Raw genomic sequence first — 21,924 nt, 5'->3', positions numbered from 1 at the left:
GCAAAAGTCTGCAGCTCAGTCCGTCTTTCTCTTCACCTTCTCTGTTTTTCCCCAGCCACTGTACACAGTCCTCCGTGCAGTCCCTGGCTAGCAGGCCTGATTTTTTGGTTAAGTCTTAGGTCCTACCACCACTCTGGAATCTCCAAGCTGTCTGTGCCATCAGGATCACTCAGGATCACTGCCAGACCGCAGTTCTGTATGTCTCCTTTTTTGGTATTTTCATGCAAGTTCTTCTGCTAGTTGATGTTTAGTCCACTTCTATATCCTTCCCTTCAAGGCTCAAGGGTACAGGATTATCTTCTGTGTCTGTGTTAATTTGTTTCCTTTTTCTTTGTTGAAGAGGGTCTGTGCAGTCTTTCTGCCTAATCCGCCATCTTGCCACTCTCAAGAATTGATTGTTAAATGAATGAATAGCTGCTGTGTGCCTGTGAAGATTGCAGTGATCATTGGTGCTGTCTGACAGATATTTCCAGCTCTTTTCCCATTCTGAGCATGTGTTAGGTTTGCACATCTTGGTCCCCTTGTGTAGTTTTTGTTGTTGTTATGTGCCGTCGAGTCAGAGCCAACACACAGCGACCCCCTCCTTGGGTTTCTGAGGTGGTATCACTACAGAAGTAGATTGCTCACATGGAATGGGGCCATATAACTAGTTATGGCCAATGGGTTGTGAGCAGTAGTGGCTGGAGTTTTAAATGCTGAGGTGGGATCCTCCAACCAACTGAAACTAGCTGCCATCAAGTCAATTCTGATTCATACAACCCCATGTGTTGCATAGTAGTATTGTGTTCCATAGGGTTTTTATGGTTATGACAATTTGGAAGCAGATTTTCTTTTGGAGCACCTCTGGATTCAAACTGCTAACCTTTTGGTTAGTAGCCCAGTGCTTAACCATTTGTAGCACTCAGGGACCATAGGATCTTTCAATTTCCCTCTGGCACAATGACTGGCAACATTAGACATGGGTCCCTGAGTGACTCTGATGAGTGGAAGCCCCCTGTCAACCTGCAAAGGACATGTAGTAAAAGCGTAATAGTGGATGACCCCAAACAGGGTCACTGTCCACATACACAGAACCCAATCTCTGGACACTGGCCTTTGAGAAAGAGAAACTAGCTTTATTACGTAGCACTAGATAAGGAGCTCTGGTGGTGTAGTGGATCAGTGGTTCAAACCCACCAGGTGCTCCATGGGAGGAAGATGAGGCAATCTACTTCTGTAAAGATTTACAGCCTCAGAAACCCAATGGGGGTCACTATTAGTTGGAATCGACTCAGTGGCAGTGGGTTTGGTTTTTGTTTTTGGTTTAGGTAAGGAGCCAGGAGGACTCTTTCTCAGATCTGACTCCCCAGAGGAAGTGTGAGTTACAGTTTTATGGGGTTTGAAAGCGGAAGTTATATATATTCATTTAAATTCTAGGAGATCTAATGCATAGGGATTTTTAGGGTGGTGCAAGTGCAGGAGCAGTGGTTATATATCACATGTTTTAAAAATGGCAGCTTAGGATGACTGGTGGGGGAGTTTTCGGGGAAAATATGTATGTCACACTGGGTCATCCTAGGACAAGGCTATTTAGTCTTCTGGACATGCTCTGTGGGCCAAATCTGGTAGGAACAGGTGTACTCTTGCTGTTTCCTGTTTGCAACTGCTAGTTTAAAGAGAGTTACTGTGGAAAGTTACCAACTGCAAGGACTGTGGGGGCATGTACCACATTACAAGAGTGAGAACAGAACATCTGTTATTCAAAGACACACAGCTTTGGGGGTTGCTTATTACTGCAGCATAACCTAGCCTGTCCTGACTGAAACTGTGATCCTATGGGACATTGTACAGCTGTCAGAACCACTGGGAATTCCCTCAAAGCCTTGGGAATTTCAGGGGCCTTCAAATGCCTCAAAGCCAAACAAAAACCAAAACTTCCTCTACAAGAGCTGGGCCACATTCTGTCCTTGACTTTTCCTTCCTACTAGGGAGCTCACTGAGGGGGTTGGGAACAGCCCTTGAAACAACTCCTCAATGGGGAAACAAATATGTTCTGGGACTACTCTGTAGTAACCTCACATACTGTCCACACTCAAAACTCACTGTCATAGTCCTTCCCCTTGGGAAAAATAAAAGCAGTACACACACTCCTCTGGGAGTGAGTCACATCAAAAAGTCCACAACTGGGAGCCAAGGGGATCTGCCAGCACTGACGAAAAACTCCCAGCAGTGGTGTCTCAGCTAATGCTAAGGTTTCAGCCTTGTGGCTTGAATGGCCTAAAACCAATTTAAAATATTTTCAAGTCCAGGCACTAGATACTAGTCAGGCAATGGCCTGACTCTACACTAGGGTTTATTTAGTACTGCTTCCCAGGCAAGGAGGAATGAGTTGCTACTTTGTATGTGCCAGAAGAGGTGAGAGGTAGGGGATGCTGTTTCAGAGAGGAAGAAGGCAGGGCAGCTGGGAGAGTGGGTATCAGAGGAGCCAAGTCCTGGGCAAACAGCACCTGTTGAGGTTGTAAGGAGGCTACCACTCCCCTGACCTCAATTTCTTGGCTCTGAGAGATGAACCTTAAGATAAACTTGATAAATTTTTTTTGGATTGCTTACATGAAGTTATGTTAGCTCCATTTCCATCTCTGTTCCCATCCCAGAAGCCCTGACCCAGCAAGTCTCCTCCCCCATTCAGTCCTGGGAGCAGCCACCACTAGCCCACAAATCAGGACTACAGCAGGAAAACAAACACCAGAACTTTTCTCCACACAGCTAAGGAACTGGGAAGGGTTTTATGCCTAATTCTTCCAGATAGTCCTGAACTTCCCAGGGCAAGAGAAGACCCTTATCCCCATGAGCCACATTCTGTGGGAATCTATGGGACTGAGCTGCCCAAACCATGCTGGGGAAAGGGGGCAGGGTGGGGTGGGGTGGGGGTAGAAAATGATGATTGTTGACAACTATTTCACAAATGGCATTTCAAAACTGGTCTCTGATAATATATCAGATTCCTGCTTCTTTTTGCCATTCTAAGCTGCCACCCGGAACTTGATCCACACCCTGGAGTCACCCCTGCCCACTGCCCTCCTGGGAGGGACTGAGTCCTAAGCCTTACAGATGGATGAATAACAGAGGGTGGGTGCGGGCAGATATTTATATGCAATACAGGTTTCTGCAACAACTTCAAGAGTATTGCTTGCAGAAAAAGTGGAAGAGATGGCAATAAGAGACCACAAAGGCAAATTGCACTTTTCCTTTTGCACATTAGGCAGAAAGCATTCAGGAATTGCTCCCCTCCTGTGGTAGTCAAGTTTGTGTGCCAACTTGACTGGGCCTGGTTTAAGTGGCTGGGCAGCTGGATGTAGTGTTCCCCAGGATGAGACTGGTAATCAACTCCATAATCTACTATGAGCAGCTGAGTAGCTGCCTTAGGGCTGTGGTCTGCTTTCTGTAAATAAGGAGAAGGGTTGGGGAATGGTCTCTAGCATATGGCATGCTTGAACCCTGCATGTAGCCGTGCCAATGTTCAGCAGCCTGCCATGCTCTACCGACCTTGGGATTTTCAGTGGATTTGAATTAATGGCCTGCCGTGTGGTTTGGTAACATCAGAAATGTGCCTTTTTACTTGTCATCCTTGGGCTTGTCAGACTCAGAAGCCAGCAACTGTCTGAGTGAAGAGAAGCCTCCAGCTCCAGTGGGCCGGGAGCAGGAGGCAGAGCTAAAGCCCAAGGTTGAGGGGCTTTCAACCAGCCCCTAGAGCCTGGCACTTTGAACACAGACTTAAAGCTTGCAAACTGTAAAAGAATAAACTCCTGTTTGTTCAAGCTATCCCATTTGTGTTATAGTCTTATCAGAGTGGAGTGGCACTGGGTAACCAGAACACCTCCCCACCACCACCACCTTGAGTTTTCTCAGTTCTGTGCCACTGCACTTCACCTGCTCTTCAAGGAAGAAACCAGAGAAGTCTATTCTCTTATTACCATCTTCGATCTAGTTCTCAAAGTGTGGTCCCAGGACATCAGCATCAGCACCAGACCTACTGACTCAGAAACTTTGGGGGTAGAGCCCAGTAATCTGTGATTTTACAAGCCCTCCATGGGATTGTGATGCAGCCCAAAGTTTGGAAATCACCAGTAGAGCAAGGTGCTGAAGGTTCTGGGAGGGAAGAGGAAAGGTGGAGGAGGAGGAGGGGTGGAGAGGGAGTTGTTCATGTCTACATGCCTCCATCTACCCAGAAACCACTTGGTGAGGTGAGAATTTTGTACCTTCTGGTGAGACTTGGTGACATGGTCTTGGCTACAGATACAGAGGCAGAGGGCTCTAGGATCATGACCCAAAGGAGGGAAAAGCCATGTACTAAAGCAGGCTAGGAATTCTCTGGGAATTCCTAAAAGCTCTAGAATGTTTAGGGCTTGCCAAAAATTACCCCTGAGAGGCAAACAAAAAGCAAAAGTGAAGATTCCCCTACCAGACACTAGGGGGAGACCCATCTCTGGCCTGGAACAGGGAGAGAGTCTCTTAGGTCTGGAAGAATTTAGATTATTCCCAAAATTGGTTGTTGGCCACCTTCACTAAAAAACCCACTGCTGTGGGGTTGATTCTGACTCATAGTGACCGCCACTGGAGTTTCTAAAGCTGTAAATCTTTACGGAAGTAGATTTCCTCATCTTCCTCCACTAAGTCATGTTTTTAAAAGAAAGGTGTGTTCATGGAGTCAGTATAGGAACTGGAGAGGAGGCAAAAGCAGGTTACCTGTCTCCTCACTCCTGGCCCAATTTACAGTTAAGAAAACCGAGGTCCGACAGCTGGTTTTAACAACATACAAATTCCATTCAGAGATCCAGGAGTTTTGGCTCTGCCTAAGTTTTCACCCAAGAAATGGAGCTGGTATATACATCCTTTCCACTCTCTCTCCATAGGGCAATAGTGCTGGTCAGGACCTGCTACATAATTTGCAAGAACCGGCACAGGAAAGAAATGCAGGACCCTTGGTTCAAACAGGAGAACTGGTTAAGTGCTTGGCCATTGCTAGTGGTTGGAATCCATCAGGCTCAAAGAATACAGCCTTGGAAACCTATGGGATAGTACTTCCCTGTCTGTAGAGTCACTATGAGTCGAAATCGACTCAACGGCAATGGGTTTGTTTTTTTGCTTGTTTGGTTTTAGTTTTTGATTCAAACATTAAGACAGGGGGATCCGAACATTAAACTAGGCAGTGGACCATGAAGCTTGCCTTGGTGCTTCTAGAAAAGGGAAATGGTCTTTTGGTCTCACAGAGGAAACTGTCCACTGTCCACATCAGGTACAAAGTAGAGCTCTTTTTTTTTTTTTTTTGCGTGTGGGGGAGGGGCGGTCTACACAGTAATTACTCTGACAGCTATGGGGGGAGGAGGGTTTGCTTTAGGAAGAAAAATTTCCCCAACCTACAGTCACCGCAATTCCACTCCTACAGGGAAAAGGAACATCCAAGTGGGCATGGCTACTGAGCAAGGGGAAACGCAGTAAGAGTGAAAATCGCTTGCGACAGGCTTCTGCGACGCGGAGGTGGCTTCCCTTCTCTGGGACAGCATCGGAAGCGTCCCGGGTGCCTGCGTCCCACCGCATCACGGGACTCGGCGCTGCGGCGGAGCGCGAGCCTGGGCATTCCCGACCCTCGCCCGCCCCCCGCCCTCTGCCCCTAGCCGAGGTCTGGCTCCGCTCGAGATGGGGCAGTGGCTAGGGAAACCGGGAACCAGTCCGCGTGAAATTGGGGAAGGAGGCGGGCTGACATCTAGACTGTCGCCTCCCTCCTTAGACCCCATCCTCAGCTTGCTCCTAGCGTCCTCACCTAAGGGTACTGGGGAAGCGAGGGAAGAGAGACTTTACAGAAATGCCTCTTCCGAGTTGTGCTGAAGAGAACCTTTCCCATACTAAGCCCCTCAGCTACCCTAGTGGTCCAATCTGCCTCCCTAACAAACCAAACTCACTGCCATCTAGTTGGAATGATTCATAGCAACCCTATAGGACAAAGTAGAACTACCCCAAAGGGTTTCCAAGGCTGTAAATCTTTACGGAAGCATATTGCCTCAACTTTCTTCCGAGGAGAGACTGGTGGGTTCTAATCACCAACCTTTTGGTTAGCAGCCAAGTGCTTTAATCACTGAGCCACCACGCGCCACTAAATCCATATTCGCTCTGTCGCTATCCACCCCCACCCCAGCCATCCCTACCCTTCAGTCTGTCTGTGGTTCCCTGGGGCTGTCCTTCCTGCCTCTCCGAAGTCGCCCCGCCTTGCTGGCTGCGGTCCCTTTAAAGGCGCGCTCGCGTGGGGCCGCCCCTTCTCTCGAGGCTGGTTCGGGAGTAGCGCCGCGGCCAGAGCAGCTGCTGTCGCCGCCACTAGCCGGGCATAGCCATGGCGTCCCCAGCCATCGGGCAGCGCCCGTACTCTCTGCTCTTAGACTCCGAACCGCCGCGCTATCTGCAGAGCTTGGGCAGCCCCGAGCCGCAGCCGCGGCCGCCGCCACCCTCTGGCCGGTCCTCGCGCCGCTGCGCAGCCGCTCCCCTCTCCTCTGCGCCTGGGGCGCACGAGGGGCGCGGCGCCCGGAGGGCTGCCCCAGGGGACCTGGAGCCGCAAGCCCGGGCCTCTCGACACCCTCGCCCTCTCCGGCCTGGTCTGCAGCAGAGACTGCGGCGGCGGCCTGGGGCGCCCCGACCCCGCGATGTGCGGAGCATCTTCGAGCAGCCACAGGATCCCCGCGTCCCGGCAGAGAGAGGAGAGGGGCACTGCTTCGCTGAATTAGCGCTGCGGAGCGGCCCCGGTTGGTGTGACCTATGCGGACGAGAGGTGCTGCGGCAGGCTCTGCGCTGCGCTAGTGAGTGTGAGGGCAGAGCCGGGAGGGGCGCGGGAAGACCGCAGTCCGGGGCGAGGGACTGTAAGGGGGCAGGGAGACTGCCTTGCCCTGCACTCAGGAGGAGACCTCGACTTTAACTAAGGGACGTAGTAGCCTCAGTCTCCTGCCCAGTATGCCTTAGCGCCTGCCCACTGCTAGGGATGGTTCTGCGGTATTTTACAAACACCCCTCCCCTGACAGGTGCACGCATCCCACCCCTCCACCCCACCCCCGTACACACACACACACACACACACACACACAGAGTTTGGCGTTGATGGTTGCAAGGTCATTCCGTTGTCTCCCTTGCACCGCTCTTATTTTTGTTGTAGGTTCTCACACTATGACCCTTGGGGTGGGGTTGTCAGACTAGTATTGAGAATGCCATTTGACAATCCTACTTCCGTAGTGGGGAGCTCCGGTAGCATAGTGGCTAAAGCACTTGACTGCTAACCAGAAGGCTGGTGGTTCAAACCCACCAGCCACTCCTCGGAAGGAAGGTTGGGCAATCCTACTTCCGTAGTGATACTGCCTCGGAAACCCAAGGAGGGGTCGCTATGAGTCGGGGCCGACTCGACGGCACATAACAACAACAACAACAACAACAACTTCCGTAGTGATACTGCCTCGGAAACCCGACTCGAGGGCAAATAACAACAACAACAACAATTAAAGTTAATGGAAAAATGGCTAGTTTGTTCCCCAATGGTACAAGCCCAGAACCCTCCTCTAGAGGGACTGTTGGGACAGGGAGGAGACCTGGTTGGCCTCCTCCTGGATGGAAATGGGCCAGAGGTTGGAGAGAGCCTGAGGTCACCATGGACCTGTGCTGCCCTCCTGCCTTCCACCTCTGGGCCCTCAAATCTTTGGACTTGGCTGTTGTATTTGGCTGTGTCCTGCCTTCTCCTATCTCTCATCCTAGGTTCCTGTGTCAGTCATCAATGCTTTAAAATGACCCAGCTCCCTGTAGGGTCCCTTTCCCCTCCAGCTCCCAGGCCCCTCTAGCCTGTTTTTGATCCAGGTTCTTCTCAAAGCTTGACCATAAAACACTGGGCACCCAGAGTTTCTTTTCTGGAGCAAATCTGCAGTCTTACTGAGGCTTTATTGTTTTCTTCCTATATAGTTGGAATCAATTCCATGGCACAAGACAACAATAACATAGTTAGGTGCCTTTAATGAGTATCATCCGCCTCACTTCAGTTGCTGTTGCCGTGTGTAGCAGAGGATATCCATATAGCCATGTGTTTATCTCTTTAAATAGGCATTTTAAAATCTGAAGTACAGACCATAGCACACCTCTAACTAGCATTCCTTGAAATGGGTTGTGTTTTGCATCTTTCTGCAGAGGTCCTTCCCCTGTGATTGTTGTTGTTGTTATGTGCCGTCAAGTCGGCCCTGACTCGTAGTGACCCCTCCTTGGGTTTCCGAGGCAGTATCACTATGGAAGTAGGATTGCCCAACCTTCCTTCCGAGGAGTCGCTGGTGGGTTTGAACCGCCAGCCTTCTGGTTAGCAGTCAAGTGCCTTAGGCACTATGCTACCAGAGCTTCTCTGTGATAGCAGCCCCATATCTCCTATCCAGCTGCAGCACTGGGCAGCAGCAGCTACTTCCACAATTGGAAAACCCTATCTTTCCTCTCACTACAGTCCACAGCTGAGGCTGGGCACAGTGCTTCCCAGTACACAGCCTTCATGCAAGGAGAGCCCAGACTCAAAAGGCAGGGGAAAGTGGGAGGTGGAATACTGGAGGGGAAGGTGGATGCTGCTCTCTCCATCTTCAGAAACTATAGATCAGGTTCTAATTAAGGAAAGAGCAAAAGTTGTAGAGCTATGTGTTAAGGATGGAAGGCAGCTGTCACTTGGTCAATGTCCTGGAACTTTGGTAGAATTGAGTGCAACTTGCCCATGGATGTGTTGGCATCTTTCATCCTCTCTGTGTCCACCAAGCTTGTACACAGGGAGAGAGGCAGTTTCCTCACTAAACCAAAAAACCAAACGCACTGCCTTTGAGTCGTATCCAACTCATAGTGACCATTTCTTGGGTTTCTGAGGTGGCATCACTATGGAAATAGATTGCCCAACCTTCCTTCTGAAGAGTGGCTGGTGGGTTTGAACTGCCAGCCTTCTGGTTAGCAGTCAAATGCCTTAGGCACTACATCACCAGAGTGGTATAGTGCTGCAATCCCAGAAAATCTGCTTCATTGGAATTCTAGGCTGCATGAAGTCTTCTGGGAGATTTCATCAATTGTTGCACATTTTGAACATGGTTTTATGATTATTTTGGTTAGTTTGGGTACATAAGTGTTGAGGGTGTATCTCTGTGTGTTTGTATGTGCATATACATGAGGCTCTGTGTTTACATGAATAATCAAAAGGTTTGGTGGTTTGAGTCCACCCTGAGGCACCTCAAAAATAAGGGCTGTTGATCCACTTCTAAAAGGTCACAGGCACTGAAAACCCTGTGGCACACAGTTCTACTCTGACACACTTAGGGTCGCCATGAGTCAGAATTGACATGACGGTGACTGGAATCCTTGCTTCTTGTTAGAACTATTTGATTAGTTCATTTGTTCTGGTAGTCAGACCCAGGTCCATGGACTGTACTTCTGACTTTGTGTGACTTGGCAAAGTCCCTTCAGTTTCCTGGGCTTCCATGACCCTCCCCCCACATAATTTAATACCCTGGCTCCTCTGTCTCAGGATGTTTCAACACCAGAAGGGGTAGTGCTGGAATCAAGGGGCTACAGAAAGTAGTCTCTCTTTGCCATTATTAATATATAACTAATTGTGAACCTGGGGTAGGATGGGAACAGTTGAGAAATGCTCTGGTGTGCAAATGAGGGCTGGCAGGGCAAACTCACCAAGCATCTTTCTTTAAGTTAAAGATCTAGTTTTGTGGTGGGCTTGATTTGTTTTATTTTTGTTTCAAAAAGCAAGGGTCATAATATGACTTTTAAAAGACAGTCCTGTATAGTGATTAAGAACCTGGAATGGAACCAGATGACATGGATTTGAGTCTTGGTCTGTCACTCCAATCACTATGTGACCCTGGGCATCTCTGTGTCTCCATTTCTTTTCTTAAAAAAAATGGGGATAGTGGTATTACCTAGTTCGTCAGGTTAATGTGAGAAGTAAGTGCTCTCTTCGGCAGCACATATACTGATGTGAGAATTAAATGAGGTAACATGTGAAGCACTTTGAACCAAAAAACCCAAACCCACTGCCAACTCATAGTGACCCCACAGGACAGAGTAGAACTGCCCCCATAGGGTTTCCAAGGCTATAAATCTTTACAGAAACAGACTGCCTCATCTTTAACCCACAGAGTGGCTGGTATGTTCGAACTGCTGACCTTTTGGTTAGCATCTCACTGCTTTAACCATGGTACCACCGGAGCTCTTTGCACTTCGGACAGTGCCTGGGAAATGCTGTATAAATATATAATGCTATTATTATTATGAATCCCTTCCTATCCAACAGTTGTGTAACAGTTTGCCTCATCTAGGCTTGTGACATCTAGTATCACTTTTCCCAGCAGTGAGCACCGTTTTCAAACTCTGCCTGATTTCAGGGCCAAGGTGGAATGGGGGGTGTGAATGCCATGAGCAGCTTAGGAAGGGAGAGTACTAAGTGGCCTCTAGAAATGGTCCTCCTGCCTCCATGTCCTGAGAGGAGGGCACTGGGGCTGAGGAGAAACCTCAAAGATGTCAGTGGCTGAGCCCTTTCTGTATCTTCTCTGACTTAGGGGTCACCAGGCCATCAGTTCTTCATCTTTGTATCATCCGTGCCCAGCAAAGTGTCAGGCACGGAGTGGAATCTCAAGAAGTGGTGGTCGACAGGGAGGGAGTGGGAAGAGAGCTGTTGCACTGTGATGATTGCAATCAATGTCATGAAACAAAATGTGTATGAACTGCTGTATGGAAAATGAATTTGCTCTGCAAACTTTCACCCAAATCATAAGAAAAGAAAGAAAGAAAGAAATGGTGGTCAATTAAAGTGTTGGCTTATTTATACTATTAAGTGTTCCAGGTCTTGGAAGCAAAAAGGAGGGCAGTGGGTATGTACATGACATCCATCTGAGCAGGAGTCTAACACTGAGTGGAAGCCATGCCGGCAAAATGGGTTTTAATAAGGAACGCTTTCGGAAAACTGTCCTCCCACTGTCTGCCTGTCTGTTTAGCTCAAGTTAATCTAACATATGCTTACCTCTATTTCAAGATCTTTAGCTGAGAGCTGACTAATACTGGGTTTGCCAACAGGAGAATTCCGAGTTAATACTGATTTCCAGGATTAAAGAAATCATGTTTGCTGGGTAGATAGAGGAAGAAATCCCGTGGGGATCGCTGGAGAAAGAGAACAGAGGTTGTGTGAGTGTGTGCATGTGTTTTGGGGTGCTGATGGTGAGAATTAATTTCTAGCATCGCAGAAGGGAATGGTAAATAGCACATAACTCGAGAAACTCACTGGCTGCCTTTTGGGTTTGTTCTCAGAGGATGTCCTCTGCAGGTCATGGATCTGTTCTTCTGTAGAAGCCACACAGAGCTGATCTTTTACCTTTCATCCCATTTTGGTGGGTATATAAGCTAACCATCCTAGATCATAAACCACCCTTGCTCAATGTCTTCTTGTTGTTAGTTGCTGTCAAGTAGCTTTGACTTGTGGTGACCTTATGTACAGCAGAATAAAATGTTGCCCAGTCCTTTGCCATCTTCAAGATCATAAATATGCTTGAGTTCAGTGTGTTTTCTGAGCGCCTTCCAGCCTGAGGGGCTCATCTTAACATTTTTCTTGGCTAATTTTTGGAAATAGATCATCAGGCCTTTCTTCCTGGTCTGTCTTAGTCTGTAAGCTCCACTGAAACCTGTCTAGCATGAGTGACCCTGCTGGTACAGTAAAACCTGTGAAAGCTGGAACCTGTGTAAGGCGGAAACCTGTCAGAGGCAAAAAAAAAAAAAAAAAAAAAATTCACTGCCACCAAGTTGATTCTGACTCATAGTGACCCCGCTTTGGGTTTCTGAGGTGGTAAATCTTTACGGAAGTAGATTGCCCTGTCTTCCTTCTGCGGAGTGGTTGGTGGGTTTGAACTGCCAACCTTCTGGTTAGCAGTCAAATGCCTTAGGCACTGTGTCACCAGAACTCCTTCTGTCAGAGAAAGAAAATGCAAATATTTTCCACTAAAATGAGTGATAGAAAAATGGTAAGACTATACCCTGTGAAAGGCAGAAAACTTGTGAGATCCAGAAAAACAAGGCAGTCCTGTCAAATTCCAGCTCTTACAGGTTTCACTGCATTTGAAATACTGCTAACATAGCTTCCAGCATCCTAGCAACATGTATGCCACCACAGTATAAGAAACTGACAGATGAGTGGTGGTCCTAAACGTCCACTGTCCAGGGAATGGTCTGTCAAGTGGGGAAGCCTAGGTCCAACTCTGTGTTCATGGAGGGAATGCTTAGACACAGCTTGTATGTACACTGCTAGTGAGTGCCTCTTGTCAGCATCTACAGCTGGGAGAGTCTCTCCTAAGGGAGCATTGTTTGGAGCTATGAAGTGTTAAGTGATTGGAATTCTAGGGTTCAAAGGGGTGCCTTGGGCTTCTCATTCACACCTTCTCCTTCTCCTGTGATGGGGCTTTCACTGTGGTGTGAATACTCAGGTTTGCCAGGGAGCCCTTGGGAAGAAGCACAGGACTGTCCTGGGACTGTGTTTGGTACTTCATAGGGCCCCTTGCTCAGCCTTTCCAGCCTCTGGTAGCATAGTGGCTAAAGCACTTGACTGCTAACCAGAAGGTTGGTGGTTCAAACCCACCAGCCACTCCTCAGAAGGGAGGTTGGGCAATCCTACTTCTGTAGTGATACTGACTCAGAAACCGAAGGAGGGGTCGCTATAAGTCGGGCCGACTCGACAGCACATAACAACAACAACAACAACAACTTGTTACTGCATTAATGACTGCGTTTACCCAAACTCTGATCCTGCAGACCCACCCCTGGGAGGCTCTTTGCAGTAGAAGCTGCTGGGAGATTGACTGTTCCTGTAGCAGAGACGTACCAGTCTCTAGGTGATGCAGATGGTTGAGCTCTGGGCCAAAGGCTAGCCATTCAAACCCACCAGAGGCCCCTCAGAAGAAAGCCCCGATCTGCTTTTGAAAGGCGCAGTCTTGAAAACCCTGTGGAGCACAGTTCTACTGTGCAGCACACGGGGTTGCCATGAGTTGAAGTTCACTCCATGTCAATTGGTTTTGGTTTGTCTGCTAGAAGGTCTTCATTTCAGGCCTCTTGGAAGGTATCCTGTGAGGACCTGAAGCTCCTGAATTTTCCTTGGGCACATGACAAGTCTTTGCCCAGTTCACTCAGCAGCACTGAAATATGTGGCCTGAAGTGTTTTCATTGGTTTAGCCCCATGTTTGGCTTCGGAGGTTAGGAAAATTAAACACTGAAATGGATGTTTTGTTGTTAAAGATGATGGAATCTCCCTCCCCCAATCCTCCCCCACCCCTAGCCCTAAGTGGGATCTTCTTTTTGGGAAAAGTCTTATTGGAATGTTTATGTATGGGGACAAGACAAGGGCCTGGAATGCTTTGAAAGTCCCCAGCCTGCCTCCCCATTTCTTCTTTTTGCTTCCTGTCTTCTCCAGAGATGAAAGTGAAAGGATCAGACATGGGCTTGATTTCTCCCCCTATTCATCAGAGCATGGTATTTTCTGATTATGGAGTAAAAGGGGCTTGAATCCCAGGTACAGTCAAAAATGATTAATGCCACTTGTCTGCCAGTCTAATTAGACTTGGTAATGACCGTATCTGTTCGCCTGCTGATCCCGCAGAGCTATTAGATGGGAGTGACATCTCCCCTCAGCATTGCCGGTTTGCTCTGGGATCCTCTTGCTTCTCCCCAAGTTTACTGCTAAATCGGCTTATGTCCAAGCTGGCAGGTAGGAGTGACAGGGAAAAGACACTTCCCGAAGCCCCTGCCTGGCTGGTGAAGTGGATTTATTCTGCCTCAGGGAATCAGGCTCCTGTCTGTAGTGTGTTTGCGTACTGGTCAGGGAACCTCTGATGCTCCCTCCAGGCCCAGCCCAGCTCTGAGAATGAACATGAAAGAATTCCTGGCATGTCAGTAGTGCCTTTTCTCTGAAGAGCCCAAAGTATTGTCATGCTCTCTGCCCCTTGCATCACAGAAATAGCTTCATGAGGTCAGGGTTCAGGGATGCTTCTGCAGAGGTATCATGGTGAGAGGAGGGGGTTCACCTTTCAAAAACAAACAAACAAAACAGAAAATAAAAACTCAATGCCATTGAGTCAACTCTGATTTATAGCGACCCCCTCTGGGTTTCTCAGGCAACGAATGTTTACAGAAGGTGATTGCCCCATCTTCCTTTGGTGAAGTGCCTGGTGGGTTTGAACTGCCAACCTTCTGGTTATCAGTCACATGCCTTAGGCACTGCACCACCAGAACTCTAACTGGCCTCCAATGGCTCGGGGCCATTTTAGGTCCTCAAACAGTTTCCTCCTTTGGGCACCACACCCAGCACCCGCATCAAAAGCAGCCACCTAGGGTGAGACAGTGATGACAGAGCCTGGCTTTTGGTCCCCAACTGCTCTCCCAGGGGGCTCTGTGGCTCCCCACACCCACTCCACATTCCTCAGTTTCCCCATGGATGGGAGCTGTTTGCCACGTTTGCTGTGCCTAAGGTATTACTAAGGCTGATGAGGAAGTTGGAAACACGTCTCCAGGTTTTCTTGTCCGCATTCCTGCGATGGCAAGCTGAGTGATGGGTGGGTAAGGATTTGTGGGTGTGTGAAGCAGGCAAACATATCTCACCTGCCCCACGGCCATCCTGTTCCCCTGGTTAGCACAGCCCAGCTCATGTGGTCTCCCTCGCACCACACTGCAGATCCAGGCCTGTAGTGGTGGTCAGATGCTTTCTGCCTCTCCAGACATCTCTCTACCCTCTTGCCCTCCTCTCTCAGGGCTCTGCTCCTGCTCTCCTTGGCCTGGTTGGGAGCATTGGCAGCAGCTGACTTGGAGAAGGCCAGCCCTGACTGGGATGATGGTTTTGCATTTAGTCACTTTCGGGTTTTTTCCAAGAGTTTTGGCAAGTTTTTGTCCATGTGTTCCAAGCTGGATCTCAGGGTTGGGAGGGAGTTGAGCCAGCTTGAGGGCTTTCTGGAAAGCGTGAGGAGGCTGAGGTGATGAGGTCAGACAGGGCAGAAAGCTTTGTTCCCTGGGGGTACTGCTTTAAGTGGAATAATATCAGTGCTGGAGAATAGTGATGGGTAGTGACAGGTAGGCGTGCCCCAAGGTTAAGACTATCTTGATGCAGACTTGCGGAAGCAGCATTTGGAGTTCTGGTGAAGTAGTGGGCTAACCAAAGGGTCAGTGGTTTGAACTCGCCAGCTGCCCTGTGGGAGAAAGATGAGGCAGTCTGTTTCTGTAAAGATTTACAGACTTGGGAACCCTATGGGGGCAGTTCTACTCTGTCCTGTAGGGTCACTGTGAGTTGGAATCAACTACAGAGCAATGGATTGGGTTTGTTTTTTAATTCTGAAGCACCCTTGAATTTGTGCTGAGGAGATGTGGGGAGAGCATGGTGGGCCCCGAGAGCTCTCTACTGTATGGTCTCTGGTCAGAATGGCAAAGTTTGTGGAAGGGCCTGTTCTAGCCCGCCTGTGGCTCCTGAATTAGAGAAAGTTTATGAAGGGTGAACTCATAGGGAAATGTGTGGCGTCTGGATTATTTTTGGTGATTTATTATTATTATTTGCCTTGTTTTTGAAAGGAAGGAGGAGTTTCAGAGGTCCCCCTGGCATGTTGGGCATATGCCCAGCCTAGCTAAAGATGGGGAGTTGGGATCTCTCAGAGCCTAGTGACTCCTGGGAGCTTTATCAGGTTCCAGATTTTTCAGGACTTCCTATCCACATCTACCTCCCTGGTCTCATTCAAGAGCAGCCAAGGGAAGAGTGCTGTTGTGCTTAGGGTTTGTTGTTATTGTTGTTATGTGCCGTGGAGTCAGACCCAATTCATGGTGACCCTCCTTGGGTTTCTGAGGCAGTATCACTATGGAAGTAAATTGCCCAACCTTCCTTCCAAGGAGTGGCTGGTGGGTTTGAACCACCAGCCTTCTGGTTAGCAGTCAAATGCCTTAGGTACTACGCCACCAGAGCTCCTTTACAGTTTGTAGGAATAGTGATGTTGGTAAGCCCAGTCTGTTCAGTCCCGTGTGTCACTGAGCCTCAGGGAGGTGGCTGTGTATGACATTCACCCATGACCATGCAGGGCTGGGCTATGTTTACTCTTCAGTGGAGGGCCTGCACGCCACCTTCTGTTCCCCCTCCCTGTTTCTTAAACAAACACCTTTCCAGGGTGGGGCAGGTATTAGCAGATGTCTGCAGTGGCTATTAGCTGATGCTGCTAGAAAATTAAAACTTGACTTCTGTGGCCTATAAGAAATCAGACCACAGATTTCATGAAATCAGACAGCAGGTTCATGAGAGTCAAGTCTAAAAGAAGAGTAATGTTCCTTGCTTATCTTTTTTTTTTTTTCCTTATCCTTTTACGTTTTTGGAAGCTCTGGTGGTGTAATGCGTAAGGCATTTGTCTGCTAACCAGAAGGCTTGTGGTTCAAACCTACCAGCCACTCCTCGGAAAGAAGATTGGGCAATCTAGTTCCATAGAGATACCACGTCAGAAACCCAAGGAGGGGTCACTATGAGTCAAATTGACTCAACAGCAATGAGGTTGGTTTTTTTTTTAATGTTTTGTTTCCATTGAATGTTGCATCTGAGGAAGAACTATTGTGCTTGCTGAAGATACAAGTTGGTGTTCTGTGAACCTACTAGGATGGGAATATTCATGCAGAACATGAGGAGTTGAGAATGGCCAATACGCCATGGAACAGAGATAACTTTTATACCATTTGTTTGTATATGAAGCATTTTCATGTGCACTAGCTCTGTTGGGCCTGCAGCACCCTTTTGAGGTAGATAAACTAGTTGCTGTCAAGTTGTCTCCAACTCATGGTTACCCCTTGTGTGTCAGAATAGAACTGTGCTCCATAGGGTTTTCAATGGCTGATTTTTCACAAGTAGATCACAAGGCTGTTCTTCTGTGGCTCATTTGGGTGGACTAGAACCTCCAACCTTTTGGTTAGCAGCCAAGAATGTTAGCTGTTTGCACCACTCAGGGTCTCCTTGTGAGGTAGGTAGGGCAAAAGCAATCATAGCCTTCAGATAGATGAGGACACACAGCATTCAGGCAGTCAAATAACTTGTATAACAAAACCCAGCTCATTAGTAGCAAAGGCTGCACCAGCACCCAACACAGCATTTTGTCTTGTGAGCTAGTGTCATTAAACATGTCAGTAAGTTGAGCTTCCTTATTCATCTTCCAATGAACATTGAAATGTTCCAAAAAAGAGGTAGAGAAGAAGAGGAGGGTGAGCTAAGGGGCAGGTGGCCATGAGAGAGCTAGAGAATCAGTCTGCACTTGCAGAGTTGAGAGTTGGCTCTACTTAAGCCTGTTGTCAGCTTTTGGTTTTTAAATAGACCTTCAGTAGGGGAATATCACCAGATCTTTAAGCAAAAGGTGAAAGTTTTCTAAATTCCAAGATAAAAGAAACAAATATGTTTTACCCTATTTCCTCTCCATCCCTCAGTGTGCAGGGGGTGGTGAGGAAATGCAGGTAGAAGATCTTTGAATATGACCGTTCCTGTTCCACGACTCTGCCTGCCGTGTCCCAGCTGTCTGGTTTTACAACACAGAACTAACCAGGATCCAAAGCAAAACTAACAGGCTGGGTCCCAGAGGGGATAGAGAGGGTGAAAAAGTGGATAAGGACTAGAAGGTAAACTGAGGTTTGTAGAATGAACTTTTGGCTCAAATTGCAACCCGTGGTGTGGCCATGAGGGGAACAGCAAATATGGGGAGAGCCCCCCCATACACACACACACCCCAGCTCTGACCCAGGATGTTTCTCCAGGTCAGGTTCTCATCTGGGAGGAGGTACCGTCACCTGTTTTTCTTGCTGACTTGCAGCAGGCTATTTTTTCCATGCGAGTTGAATGGGAAGTTGGAGGTTTTGTGATTTCTGTTGAAACAATTATTCCTTTTTGCAACTGAAGAAAATATTGGGGCAGGGGGAATACCTCAGAGATGCTTTATTGTTCAATGAGAACAACAGATTGCAGCTGTAACCTGAGAGGTTAAGAGAAAGGGTTGAACATGTCTTACATGGATGTCTCTTCTGGTGTTGAATGTGTAAGAAATCAACTTGGAGATACTTTTATATAAATTGGGTATTTCAAACTAAGACTATTATAACCTCAACACTTAAAGTGGTGAAGCCTGTTTCTTCTAAATACATTGAGCCTTGGCTGACTCTTCCTTCAGCATGGAGGGCATGGGGTCAATGCTTGGATGTCAGGGGGCAATAAGGGGTCATTCCAAGTATTGCCTGGCCTCTAAATTGTGCTCCCAGACTTTGCCTACAGTAGAAAACCCATCCAGTTTTCAGAGTCAGGAGTGAAGATTCAGAGCCTCCCAGAGCCCCATCTCTAGTCTCTGCAGTTCTTTCCTGCTGGTTTCTCACATGGCTTAGCCTGTTAGAACAGTTCTGGGATGAAGAGAAAGGAGAAATGAGGTCAGCAAATCTTTGAGCCCAAATGGGCCATTTGGGAAGGATTTTTGCCCCATTACACATGACTCATGTTTAAAAATCCCCCAGCATGCTTGTCTTCCCCTCTCTAAGGTTGGCAGCTAGAATGGGAATGCCATCCCTTGCCTATGCTCAGCCAAGTGGGAGTTCCCAGGACCCTCTTGAAGATCTGTGTACAAGGATCAAAGTTGGGGTGGGGCAAGGAACATTGGCTCCCAGCCCTTGCTTGATGATCCCAAGTGACGTTTCAGGACGTACACTCCCTCCTGCTTCTCTTCTGAGGCGGTGGTGGCTGGGTGAACTGTTGTTGTTGGCTGCCGTTGACCCATGGTAATTCAGTGTGACAGTAGAAGTGCTCCATAGGGTTTTCCTGGTTGTTACCTTTACAGATGCCGATCATGAAGGCTTTTCTTCTTTGGAGCCACTGGGTGGGTTCAAACTGCCGACCTTTCAGTTAGGAGCAGATCACAAACCACTTGTGCCACCCAGGCTCCTTACTGGGTAAACTCAAAAAAGCAAACCAAACTCACTGCCATCGAGTCAATTCTGACTCCTAGCAACCCGCATCGGGTTTCTGAGGAGACAAATCTTTATGGAAGTAGATTGCCCAGTCTTCCTTCCACAGAGTGGCTGGTGGGTTTGAACCACCAACCTTCTGGTTAGCAGTCATATGCTTTAGATACTACACTACCAGAGCTCCTTTACTGGTTAAACAAACAAACAAAAAAAACCCATACCCAAACTCACTGCCATCAAGTTGGTTCTAACTTATAGCAAGCCCCTTTGGGTTTCCAAGGAAGTAAATCTTTATGGAAGTGTAGATTGCCCAAAAGCTATGAGCAACCCAGACTCCCTGAGGAAGTGTAGGGAGACATGTCCAGTCCAGTGTCCAGGCCTGAGGAAGGGTAGCATTATGGGACATTTCTGTATTAAATAAGTGACTTGTAATAAGCAATGTGCTTTTTACTGCACTCATAAAGGAGCTTTTGTTGTTGTTGCTCCAATCAATAGCCTTAGCCATACAGAGGGGTGAGCTAAACCTGGAACCTCCTGGCCAAATTCTCCGTGAGAAGGGCAGGGATAGGGGAGCCTATGTGGAGGATCAGAGTGCAGATTACATTTTGTTTTATCAACGTTTCCTTCTCTAAACAGGCTCAAGAATATTGCCTTTAGGGTAGGGTATGATTCACCATTCTTTTTGATTTGGGGGACAATCTGCAGTACAAAGGGGTTGAGGCAGAGGTTGGTGAGCTCCCATCTGAGCTCATGAGTGTTACTATTAGATGACTCGAGTACGAGTCTGTGAGTGCTGGCATCCTTTGAGATGTGTTTCCTCTGGTTAAAGAACAAGTGTCCCTCCTTCATCTCAAACTGGAATCCACTGGCAGTTGGCAGTTGAATTCTAGAATCTCTGGGTGGCCTGGGAGTAGACACCTCTCTCACTGACTCTCCTGGAAAGCATTACTGCCTGTTGGGTTGCCAGTCACCTGTCTTGGCCTCCAGTAACTTTCCACTAGGAATTGGCTGCTCCTGGAAGTCAGAGAGTGAGGCGGTGCCCTATGAACACAGTTTTAGGCTAAGAGAGCAATATTTTTGCCCTCTTTATGAGAGACTCTGTTCTTTCTTTTCTCTTTCCTCCTCTTGCACCCTATTTGGCCACATCCTTTTGCCTGTCACCTCTTTTCTGCTCAGGTACCTGGCTTTCAAGTTTCAGATGAATGATCTGACTCTCTTAAAGGAACACCGCCTCCTTATGGGTCAGGGCAGTGGAAAGCTGTAGCTGCCCCCCCACCCCAGCCCTGCCCGCTGTTAAGCATGAGAGGATGTGAATTAGCCCCAGCCATCCTTTGGGAGCCTATAAAGCTGGTAAAGCATTATTAATCCACCATCCCTAAAGAAATCCATTAACGAGCTCTTGGGCCAGGAACATGGTGTGAGGTAACCGATCACTTCTGTCGTCTGTTGAAACTTTGGAGACATTGATTTTCAGACTTGCAGGCGCTACTGAGAAGTGAGGCTCAGGGCAGGCTCTTTGCTGCAGCCAGTTTGGTGGGGGCATTTTTATCTTATCAAGCTAAAAGCCCCAGGAATAGAAAGTTTTCCATTGGGGGAGGTGGAGGGGAGAGGACCTAGGCTGGGAACAAGAAGGCATCGGTCAGTCTGTGCTGGTGTGGAGCACGAGGCCCCAGGTGCCTGCAGCTCACTTTGGGAGAACAGTGATGCTGGACTGATTTGGTCAAAGCCCAGGCTCACCTCAGCCCCCACACCAGGCCCAGAGCCTCCCCAGGGCCAGTGACTCCCCCACGCATCAGCTCATCCCTGACGCCAGGCCTAGAGAGAAGCTATTGATTTGCAGCCGGGATGACAGAGGGCCGGGATGAGGAGGCAGCCTCAGCCTGCTTCGGAACAGTCACCAAGCGGCTCCAGCACCTCTTCCGCAGGCTCCCCAAGAGCCGCTCGGCATCTGAAAAGCTCCAGATCCTGTGGCGGTTCCGGAGTGAGGCTCGGCTTCGGCTAGCTCATGGTAGGTCCAGGCTGCTCCATCTGTGGCTGCTCAGGGGGGCTGGGGTCCCCAGGCCTCTGCCTAGTAGTCATTCTTATGGGGAAAGAAATGCAGCATCACTGTGGCGCCTGGTATTTAATGCTGAGCTCTTGGCCTGCCTGACTCCCCAGGGACCGAGACACAGGTGCTTAGGTGGAATAACCAGGCCTGGAGGAACAGGGCCAGCCTGTCTCAGAGGTGTTGGTTATGGGTTTTAACAGCCTTTGCATGGCTGAGAATTTGGGTCATTCAGTCATCTTAAGCAGGGTGGAATATGGGCATTTTGGGCGGCTACTGTTTTCCGTTCTGCCATCCTGGATCTCTGAGACCTTGCCAAGCTGCTGAGTCAGCCTTCAAAGGCTGGAAAGCTGTGAGTTTTCCCAGGCAAAGGTTTCTCACCTGCATGGTTTGTGGAGGTGCATGTGAAGTCCCAGCAGTCAGGGATGGAGACTGTCAGGTGGAACACACTGGGCAGGAGCCCCAGCTGTAGGTAGCAACTGCCCACTGGTTTCCTTCCCTGGGCACTAATTAGGGTGTAAACAGACTTCACACTGAAAGGATAACGAAAAACCAAGCCAAACTCACTGCTATCGAGTCAATTCCTACTCGTAGCAACCCCCATTGGGTTTCCAAGGCTGTACTTCTTTATGGAAGCAGACTGCCTCATCTCTTCCGCAGAGCAGCTGGTGGGTTCAAACCACTGACCTTTTGGTTAGCAGCCAAATGCCTTAACCACTGGACCACAAGAGTTCCTTTGAAAGGATAATGGGAGGACTGAAAGAGGAGAAGGAGAGACAATAGCAATTCAAATTATCATCAAAGCTTAGCCCTCCTACTCCTCTTTTTCAAAGAAAGGGAACTGAGGCCGACAGAAAGCCCTGGGAGTAGCA

The 21,924-nt window shown here is 48.4% G+C and overlaps 1 protein-coding gene across 1 annotated transcript in view; it reads left to right on the top strand.

Moving 5' to 3' along the window:
- The first annotated feature begins 939 nt into the window (after positions 1-939).
- RASSF5 (Ras association domain family member 5) overlaps positions 940-21,924 on the top strand; it is a 128,127-nt gene continuing 107,142 nt past the window's right edge. The window contains exons 1-3 of the mRNA XM_007953249.2: positions 940-1,026; positions 5,426-5,659; positions 6,353-6,824. Of these exons, the coding sequence (XP_007951440.2) occupies positions 940-1,026; positions 5,426-5,659; positions 6,353-6,824 (793 nt within the window). The remainder of the gene's footprint in view (positions 1,027-5,425; positions 5,660-6,352; positions 6,825-21,924) is intronic.

This window comes from Orycteropus afer, unplaced genomic scaffold (assembly GCF_000298275.1).
Source record: "Orycteropus afer afer isolate SDZICR_OR568_19922 unplaced genomic scaffold, OryAfe1.0 scaffold00013, whole genome shotgun sequence".
NCBI lineage: Eukaryota > Metazoa > Chordata > Mammalia > Tubulidentata > Orycteropodidae > Orycteropus > Orycteropus afer.
The sequence above is the reverse complement of the archived record's forward strand: the minus strand, read 5'-3'. Positions and strand labels throughout refer to the sequence as shown.